The sequence below is a fragment of the Mastacembelus armatus genome, chromosome 15 (assembly GCF_900324485.2).
Source record: "Mastacembelus armatus chromosome 15, fMasArm1.2, whole genome shotgun sequence".
NCBI lineage: Eukaryota > Metazoa > Chordata > Actinopteri > Synbranchiformes > Mastacembelidae > Mastacembelus > Mastacembelus armatus.
The window spans coordinates 6,819,939-6,830,145 of record NC_046647.1 but is presented as its reverse complement, the minus strand read 5'-3'; the positions used below and the strand labels follow the sequence as shown (position 1 = coordinate 6,830,145).

Below are 10,207 nucleotides of genomic sequence, written 5' to 3'. Positions count from 1 at the left end.
CGCCGCAAAAGGGAGCCTTCCCTGGACATGGGAAGTGTAGTTTCATGATGCTTCCCTCCCTCTTATGGCCAAAAATATCAAAATAATCTTCTGAATCCACTCCCGACATATGTGCCAAAGAGAGACCACGGCTTTGTGGAAAGACAGTCATCATGAAGATGCACATATGGCTACAGAACTCGTCGAACAGCGGTAAGACGCTTTATTGAAGCTGTTTTTGACAAAGTACCTACACCTTCTCTGCTCCTTTTGCTTGAGCATTAAAGTTATTTTACACTATATAACATCTGGCTTTCTGTGAGATAGGTGTGAAAGATTTATACACCTACTATGTGTGACTGTCATGACATAAAACAAGCCTGTGATTGAATGCGCGTGTGTAAGGACAGAAATGTGTCACTGTCAATCACTGTTATTTTTTTATTGACGCTTTAACAAGCTGCTTTATCTTGTAACCTCCCATATAGCACGGGTCAGCTTTGTAGCCCATGTGGGGTTTTTTTGTTTGTTTTGTTTTTTTTTACTCTAGCAGTTACATATTTGTTGACCAGTCACGGCAGCAGTGAAAAACTACAATTCCCTACAGCCCCCTCGGCATCATACATGCGCCGCAGTCAATCAGCTGTTGAGGCAACTGCTGACTATCTCGGCACAAGGGTAGCTCGTTTGTCATATCTAACCCCAGACGAGACTAACAGAAATATCTTTATTTACACAGTCACAAAAGGTGAACGATAAAGGTAATTCAAATTTAGGCAGAGGAGCGACCGCTTTGTGTGTGCATGCTGTTTTTTCGTTTGTGTTGAGGGGGACACATATGGATTGAAGAGGGGGGTTAAAGGCAATTCGGCTTCATGAAATGTATCGGGTGTCTCGATCAGCGCGATAAACAGGGGTTTGAAGGGTCAGGTCGTGGCAATGTCTGTGGTGAAGGGCTGCTGAGCTGAGCCACTCCAGACTGCTGATTATGCTGCTTTGATGACCTTGGAAGCGCAGCTCTTGGAGGAGAAAACACGGATTAACTGGTGGGGTGTGTACATTGCAGGCTTTTGCCATTACCTTGAAAGTCCAAGTTGTATCAGTGCCATCGTGCTGCAGAAATGATCCGACATTTCATCTCGAGTGTCATTTCTAAAGTCTGCAGACGTATGCATTCCATGTTATTGGCAGGCCTCAGTGCTGGCTCTCCTGCAGCCAGGTTCCGACAGTCAGTCCAGAGGAGTCTTACCAGTGTCACCATGGGTTTTAACTTAGCGTCATGTTAAACTTGGATGGTTGGACACTGCCATAGACTGTGGCTGTTCACTGTATGTGATCCAGCTGGCAAAATAGCCGATGTGCAATACCTTACTGTAGCCTTGCACTAATCAAGCATGCTGTGCTCGATTTGCATTTCAGATTGTCATGTCATGTTAGTGATGCAACTTTATCGGTTGCTGAACGCCGTGAATTGCCGTCATGATAATATTCTAAGGGGTGCTGTAAATTTTGTTTTTGTAAGGCGTTGTCTCTGAAATGCAAAGTAAATGGTAACTTTGCATGAAAGGTTCAGCATCATCTTTAACTTTGAATAGAGAACAGCGAGTACAGCTTTCAGGCATATTCCAGCCCAGGCTTAAAGTTGGTATATTGTTGCCTTAGAATGCAAATGAAGACCCGTGGCTGTGTGACTGCGGACCTTTTTGCGCTATAATAAAATCTTATAAATCACATTATTTCTGCAGTGAGTTGTGTATTGGAAACCCCATTTAGCCAGACATTTTTACCTTCTTGATTAAATCGTCTCCATCGTATACACCGCGCTGAAACATGGCCTAATAAGACTGACATATTTTTCATTTTAAGGGAAAGTCTATCCGGTGGGACCTGATAGATCTTCGCGGAATATTAAAGCGATTCAGGTGCGTCACGATCTGCTGCATAAAGAAAACGGCCAAGTGTGTCTTTTGGGAAGTCGTGTTAGCTTTGGTCGTGTGTGTCGGAGTGCCTAGGTCAGGGTAGATGTGTATTTCAACCTTGTTGAAGGACAGCTGTATTTACTGACGTATGTAAATGAATATAGGGGAGGTCCTTGGGCAGAAAACACACTGAATCAGTTTCACATTGCAGCTCCGGAGTTCCTGCGTGGAAGGAAAAACGAGACGTGGCGAAATCTGGTGAATATCTGCAGCCATATGCTCCGTGTATAATTTGTGGGATTTGTGAATCATTCTGGTATAGTCCTAGGAAGTGTGTTTTTCCGCTTCTTTTTTTCCGGCTAAATGGGTGATCACGCATTTGCTTTGCAATTGCCTAGTCCCTCTAACATCATATCCTTTTCGGAGTTGTCCCAGTTCATCAGATACTACAGCAGCCCAGCGAGCCCGGTCTATGATCCCCTAAATTACAACAATAACAATAACTCCTCGTCTCTGTTTCCCCTCGTTGCAGCTCAGCAAACCATGCAGGATGATTTACTGATGGACAAAAACAAAGCCCAGCCTCACCATCAGCAAGATCCGACACAAGTAGACCCTCCTCCCACCACCCCGACCCCGTCATCGGAGCCCACTTCTTCTTCATCGGAGTCGGAGAGCCTGTCGACCGGGTGCAGCCAAGCGGCTTCAGCGCTGAACAGCAGCAACAGCAAGGACAAAGTGCCGATGGAGTCGCCGATCCTGCCCGGGTTGAGCTTCCACCACCAGCCGCAGGAGACCGGCGGCCCCCTTTCCTCCCCTTCCTCCTCGTTTGGAAGCACTTGGTCCACGGGAACCACAAACGCCGTGGACGATACCTTTTTCCAGGGAATACCCTCGGTGAACGGGACGATGCTTTTCCAGAACTTCCCTCACCATGTCAACCCGGTCTTCGGCGGTAATTTCTCCCCGCAGATCGGTCTGGCTCCTCAGTCCCAACAGCATCAACAGCAAGCCCAGCAGCAGCAGCAGCCCCAGCAGCCCCAGCCCCAGCAGCCCCAGCAGAGGAGATCCCCTGTCAGCCCCAGCCAAGGCCCCTTCCCCCAGAGAAACGCTTATCAGACCGTCATGAATAACAGCAAGGGGTCGTCGTCGTCTTCGTCTGCCTCGTCGTCAGCTTGGAATAACCACCAAAACGCCGCCTGGAGCACAGCCTCCAACCCCTGGAGCGGGCTGCAGGCAGGCAGGGACCCGCGGAGAGCGGTGGGCGTCGGGGTAGGGGTCGGAGTAGGCGTCGGGATGCCGTCACCCCTGAACCCCATCTCCCCTATGAAAAAGCCCTATACCAGCAATGTTATTGCACCCCCCAAATTTCCAAGACCTGGCCCCCTCACCCCTAAGCCCTGGATGGAGGACAGCGCCTTTAGGACTGACAACAGCAACAACATACTGCCTTTCCAGGTAAATCACCGTAAGCAGGCATGGGCCTAGCTCCATTGCTTCAGCTTGTGTTGAAAAATATTGACCACTTTGACATGTCAGATTTACCCCGATGTCAGACTTCCTAAATGACAGGACACTTTCCCCCCACGTATTTTATTCAATGTTCCAGGAAATCCAGAGAAAATAAATCCAGCAAAGTAGGCTGCTCCAGGATAAGGTCACCCTGAACTCATCAGTCGCTGCCAGGGTTTCATTACGGGTCCATATGTCACAGTGATGATGGGCTTTGTGTGTCACAGTCAGCTGGACAAATATGCAGTTCAGAAAAGGTTTCATCCAATGAATCATAGCCTTCACATTATGTTTCCATTGTTTTTCATTAATGCTATAGGTTATAGTAAAGACTTCAGCGTTTCAGCTGCTTTACGTAATTCGGCATAAAAGCCATTTATTTTAAATGTGTGGGAGTTGAGGTCACAAATGATTTTTGCCGAGAGTTGTTAACGTGTTTCAGGTTTGTGGCGTCTATGCTGACAGGTTGTGCTGTGGAGGTGAAATGACTCGAGTGACACTTTGAGTCATTTGAGTATTAACCATCGATCATGGCGATTTTTACGCAGGTAAAGACAAACAGTCAGTCCTAAAAATAGTCGTTGCGCACGATTTATTGCACTAAATGGCTAAATGTCCTTTGGCAGCTCCCTCTCCGTGGGGTTTAAAGGACACATGACACATTCAGGGACACTGTGTAACACAAATGCAAACTTAATTACCAGTTTACTCCTAAAGCTCAGTATGTTGTTTCCACTGATATTTAGTCAAACACTTAACCGACAATTAGAAAACAGAGTAAGACCGGACTTGAGGGTTACACTGATGCTTCCTTATAGAATATATAATGATTGAACATACACGCTAATAACAATAATAACAACATTACTTTTGGTAATTTGTCAGTCTAACCCCGGTTCGTTTTAACGCGGTTCTCTAGCTGTCATATGTTTTCCGTCGATATTTTCTTCACTGTTCGTGGTTCGTGTGCTCTCATTCATTAATATTAAAATATTCGACGGGAGGAAAGCAACATCCTTAAACGGATTTGATTGGCTGGTGCTTCTTAGTGGGCGGTGTTTGAACCCGGAAGGTAGGTCAACGGTTTTTCCCATCTTACAAAATAAGCCAATATTAGATTGTTATTGAGAGTTTCAGCAAAAATATTTATAAGGCTCATCACAGAGACGTCCATGTGCCTGCACGCAGAAAGTTGCGTATGAATACATTTCAATAAAAATTCAAAAATCACAAGCCTGATCTTCCATCTGTAGGCCTTTAATGGACAGCATAAAATCTGTCTGCCTGATTGACACATCTGATTGCAGAGTAGATAAACATGAACAGTCCCAGCACTAGCTTTTTCACATAGCTAATAATGTTTTCTCTGTGTTCACTGATGTCTTAAGTCACCGACTTACTTATAAAGCAGTATTTGTTCATCTGATTAAAGCATGTGAGAACAGGGCACAAATCAAAACGTTAACCTGTTGCGGCAGAGAGGACTACATGTGCAGACGATATGCAGCCAGGGTGAAATGTATAACCTTTCGAAGATATAATGATTGTGTGTGTCAGACCTGACTCTGTTTCTTCTGTTGAGTGTCTCTGTTCTCTCGACTTGGCTGGCTCACAGCTCCGGTTGTCACCAGGAGACAAGGCCGAGGGGCCACATGTCATGCTGTGCAGAGTGGGCTGTTTACTGAAGTGAGACTCAGGCAAATATTGGAGATGAAGTACAACGGTGATCTACTCTTTCACTAGTGTGTTAGTTTTTAAGCAAAAATATCAGCTGCTTGTTGGTAGGAGGCTCTTAACTGGGACTATTTTCTGCTTTTCTCCGTTTCTTATTATTGTTACTTGAAACTAACTTGGTTGCTGTGACGAGAATGACCCTTTGTAAAGGTACCTCAGTCCAAACGTTACATCTTCTTAGACACAGCATTTAATCATTTGAATAAGAAAATGTTCAGCAGATAAATCCATAATGTTATTCATTAGTTTGCTGTCCTGGTGCTGATAAGATGCTCCACTTATATATTTATATATTATTTTATTGCAGTCTGTGATGATGTTACTGATATGGTTGAGGTTTCTTTTCCTGAAGCAGAAAATCTTCACATTATAGACTGAAATCTTCAGAAAGCCACAACTTTTGCTTGAAGAATAACCAAAACACATACTTGATTTTCATAATCATTCTTTTTCTTATGATCAGCTAATCAATGAATTGCTTCAGGTCTAGGTAAAATATTTGAAGTCTCAAGCTCAACTCAGATGAATCCAAATGATGGCATCAGAGTTGCCTCATGGGTGCCTCAGTGATGCAACAGCAGCTCAAGCTCACACTTAGCTGCATAATAATCACACCCATAATTGGAGAAGAGTTTCCACCAGGATGCAAGGTCGCGGTGCCACATGTCAGCAGGCCTGTTTACTAGAAGGAAACTCAAAACGCTGAGTCAAGCAGCGGGCATGATACACACAGTGGTCCCACACTCTCACGTGGACAGCTGGTGGCAGGTGTACTGGCTGTCATGGTGTAGATCTCCTTCAGTTTTCGTCATGTGCTAGAGACGAAACACAGGGTGAAATGTTGAGTCCTGTGCGCTCCGATATGTGCTCGTACTCGCCTGCTGCTGGTGCTGCTTAAAAGCAGAGGAATGTGCGGAATTCAATTTAACATGTCAGTGTGAGGCTTAAGGCTCAAAGTCGCAGGTTTCTCTGGAGATGGCCTGATTTAAAATGATGGTAGTGGTGGTTACTGTGTGTTTCAGTGTGATCCTAATCACTTCATATCAGATCACCAAGTTGGAAGTTAGCTGGCAGACTGGCAGGCAAGTCTTTGCAGTCAGCTGCTGTATGATGGTCATGCAAAACGGCAGGAGCTTTGGCAAGTTCGAGGGAGTAACCAGTGTGATTTAAATTGGGATCTTAGTATGGTTTAGCTTCTTTTAGTCCAAATTTAACCTGATATAACCTGTTTAAATAGGCAGCAGAGTAAAATAAAGGTTAAGAATGAAACTGCTGGAGGTGTCAGGGAGGAGAGGGCATGTTAGTTCATGTTGATTGGGAATAATTAGCTGAAATGATGGTCGATTTATCTCTTGGTCAGCTCACAGAGAATCAGCAACAATTGAAATAACCTGCTTTGTTGTTTACACAATTTAAAAAGCAAAATGCCAAATACTTTTTCCAGCTTTTCAAATGCAGGGGCTTGCTGTGGTCTGTTATTGCAAATTATGGATTTTTTTTTTTAGTGTAACCCTGGAATATACATATATATTTACTTCTAACTATTTCCTGAAATTTTCACAAGATGTAATGAAATCTGGGATGTTTTGTCTTAACCTTTTGGGCCTGTGCCCCTCACGCTGGGTCTTTTCCCATTGATTGGTTGGTTGGGTTATTGTTTGCTGCTCAGTGCTCACATTTTTTACACTTTTGTGGAAAAAAACAGCAGATTCATCATCTGCTTCCTGATTTCACAGCCTTTAACCGTATTGAGCAGACTTGAAAACATGTACACAGCCATATCTTAAGTGCTTGGTCTCTTCCTTATAGCTTTATGGGTCATAAGGAAATGTGAGCGGCAGCAAAGTCAGGATATGTCAGGTTCACCCTGCACTCTGGGAACTTATGTGATGTGTTAAACTGTGAAGTCTGTTTGGGACTTTTGTGTGTATTATCTGTTTAGGTACAGCAGGCTCTCCAGCCCCCACTCATCACTGTGTTCATCCACGTGTCAGAGAGGTGGGGAGGGCGGGGAAAATAAAAGCTCAGCGTTTTGTGTGTTTACCATTTGTACCAAGTGGGCAGATTTTTATCTACGTTGCGCTGTCGGGTCCAGAGTGAGGGAAATAACGCTTTTGAATGCTCAGCTGAATGGGCAACAATAGCTGTGGTGTGCAAACAATGTGTACCCGACTCGGGCAGTGGACACAGGACACAGCTGCCAAGGCTGCAGCCTCCAGCTCCGGCTAGGCGTGCCCTCAGGCTTTACCCTTTGGCACGCATGCCATTCCCATAAATCCACTGACACACACAGCGGGCACCTAAACATTTTATCAGCAGTGCACACTTTACCCTTGAGGTGTTTGATGTAGTATTGACTCTGCAGTCCGTCCTGCCTCACAGAATCGGGAAATTGGTTTGAAGAGGTTTAATAAATCCCCAGTAAAAATACTTTAAAAATGACAGTGTTACCTGCTGCTGCCCCATCACAGCTATAGCACCGCGCCTAAACCAGCTGCATCAGGGGGAATTGAGCTCCTTTAGGAAGGACTTGATCAATAGGCTCCAGATACAGTATTAAGGTATATCATTTTGATGTCTGTATTTTTAAAAAAAAACTATACATAGACCTGCCACACAGATATTATACCTGTGTTTTTTTTTTTTTTTTTTTTTTTAGTTAGATTGGGCTACAACAAATTAACAATTATTCCCATTATCAACTAAATTTCTCAAGTGAATCATTTTATTGGTGTATAAAATGTCCAAAAACTGTCACAGAAGACTTGAAAAAACAGCAACTCATCACAACTGAATGTTGAAACTAGACCATTTTACGCCAATTTGTTTAAACGACTTCAAAGATTAAGTGATTAAAATGATTTTTCTGTTGATTGAGTAATTGATTGTCTAATCATTTCAGCTCTTGTCAGATCCTCTTCAGTTAAATGATATCGACATTTCTCAAAATGAATGATACCCCCAGGTTGGAACCTCCTGGGGGTCATGATTAAATTAAGGTGTACCTCATCTATTACAAGAAAGCCCATGGAGTAACCTTCAGTCATATTTAATTGAATTCATTTACACAATCCAGCCAAATGAGGTTCCTGAGGGCAGAGTCATGTCTGTTCTTTTACTGTAGACATTGACATTGGCTTATGGAGCCTCCAAACATAATTTTCCTTTTGTAATCAATATCAGTTACCTTGTATTTTTTATAGTAGCTGTAACACATAGTCTCAGATTCCTAATTTGTTTTAGCTGCTGTTCTCTACAATCATGGGGATTGAGATCTGTAGAGATGGTCATTCTTCAGCAGGTTCTCCCATTAATGCAGAAGAATTCTGACTGGTGATTTAAATATTTAAAATTAAATGTACAACATAACAAAGTGCAAAAAATGAAGGGGTGTTAACTGTATATTTGCCGGTAATGCTGTTTGCAGTGCATCATATCTGATAGCTGCTGTAAGCAGCAGTCACAATAGCTTAAAAGTGTGTCCTTCCTTGTTATTGTATAAGACCCCCTGAGGTGACTAACCCCAACCCTCATCTGTTTTGCTGTGTTTCAGGACCGGAATCGGCCCTTTGATGCTTTTAGCTTGCACTCTTTGGAGAATTCCTTAATGGATATGATAAGGACTGACCATGACAAAGGTAAACCACACCCTGCCGGTGGCCCCCCAATGACTATCGCTGATATTATATGGAGGAATCATTTTGCAGGTTAGGAATATTCATACGTCCATGCTTACAGTATTTTATTTTATTTTATTTTATTTTATTTTTTGCTTCATGGGCATATCTCATCTCTGGGTACATTTGGTTTTCTTTTGCTCTGTTTGCCAATCTCTTGCCAATCCAATCCAGACATGCTCTGTTTGAAATTTATATGAATGATTAACATTATGAGCCTTATCTGGAAAACTGCATTATTCTTGTTTGCGTGTACATGTATGTTGTGGAGCAGATGTGCAGCTGTGTGCACTCACTTGAAAAACGCATTTTCTTTTGCTGTTTTGCTTCATCTTCTGTTGCTTTTGCTGATTGGAATCAGTGGATTAAGTCAATGTCACATGACTTTTGATGACTGAATATGTTGTGAGCATAAACGCTGAGCGGTTGAGTATATCTGTGGTTTATAACCTGACTTGCGGTTATTTCTCCTGTGATGATTGCCACAAAGCAGAATTCAGAAATCATGCTTAGACTTTTATTTTGATTGTGAGCTTAGACATGCCCAAAATGAGTCATACCTCTTAGATCAAATCAGTGTTTCTATGCAACTTTGATACACATAAGCAGTTTTTCTAAATGGTGAAATAAATAATGAGACTAAAATATACCAACATTATTCCTAGTCTGTATAGAGAATTTAGGTAATCATGAAACCATTGTAGGACATCTTTGTTCACAACCTTTTAAGGGCATACAATGTATCTCATGCCTTCTAAGACAGTGTTTTTGTAGCAGAGGTCACGTCTATTGTAAAAATCTCTGTCTCCCAGATGGGCCCCCGTCAGGTTGGGCTGTTTGGTTTTTATGCTTCCACCATCTTCCCATCTTAACAATGGAAAGATTGGTGAGAGGGGCACATAACAAGCAGAACATGCCATTTCTCATGCATAGATTCTGTTTCCCTAGTTTTGTGTTGAGAGACCATTGTTCGAGCAGAATGTCCTGGCCTAACTTGACTGGAAAGGTGTTGTAATGTCCTGCAGGGCGTTCCTTGTGATTGTTTATTAAAGCACAATGGAGACAGAGGAGATACAAGGACGGCAGGGCGGGTGGTACGTGGACATGGGTGTGTATCCCAGCACTTCTCTTTTGCTTGTTTACGCCTCTTGTCGTCACATAGACAATCGAGTTGCTGCAGTAAGCTGCTATGCCAACCACAGAGCAGCTCCACCCTGCTACCATATCTGCTCACTGTCTGAGAAAGGGCCTGTGCTTTGGCCCAGTCCACGGTCTGCGGAACAATCAGCAGTGGCATGTTGTGTGTGTGATTGTTTTCAGCTGAGGTTATTTAGTTCAAAACTTTTTCTAGTGCTTTAACGTTTAAATAACAATGAGGGCAAATGT

General features: G+C 43.2%; 1 protein-coding gene across 9 annotated transcripts in view; it reads left to right on the top strand.

Annotated features, from left to right (window-relative positions):
• The first annotated feature begins 3 nt into the window (after positions 1–3).
• Positions 4–10,207, top strand: part of cpeb3 (cytoplasmic polyadenylation element binding protein 3) — a 35,936-nt gene continuing 25,732 nt past the window's right edge. For 2 of the 9 annotated variants that reach the window (XM_026308847.1, XM_026308845.1), the window contains exons 1-3: positions 765–1,030; positions 2,431–3,356; positions 8,698–8,851. In XM_026308847.1, coding sequence (XP_026164632.1) covers positions 979–1,030; positions 2,431–3,356; positions 8,698–8,851 — 1,132 coding nt within the window. In that variant the 5' untranslated portion in view covers positions 765–978. The other 7 variants (XM_026308849.1, XM_026308851.1, XM_026308846.2 and 4 more) reach the window with 7 other exon arrangements.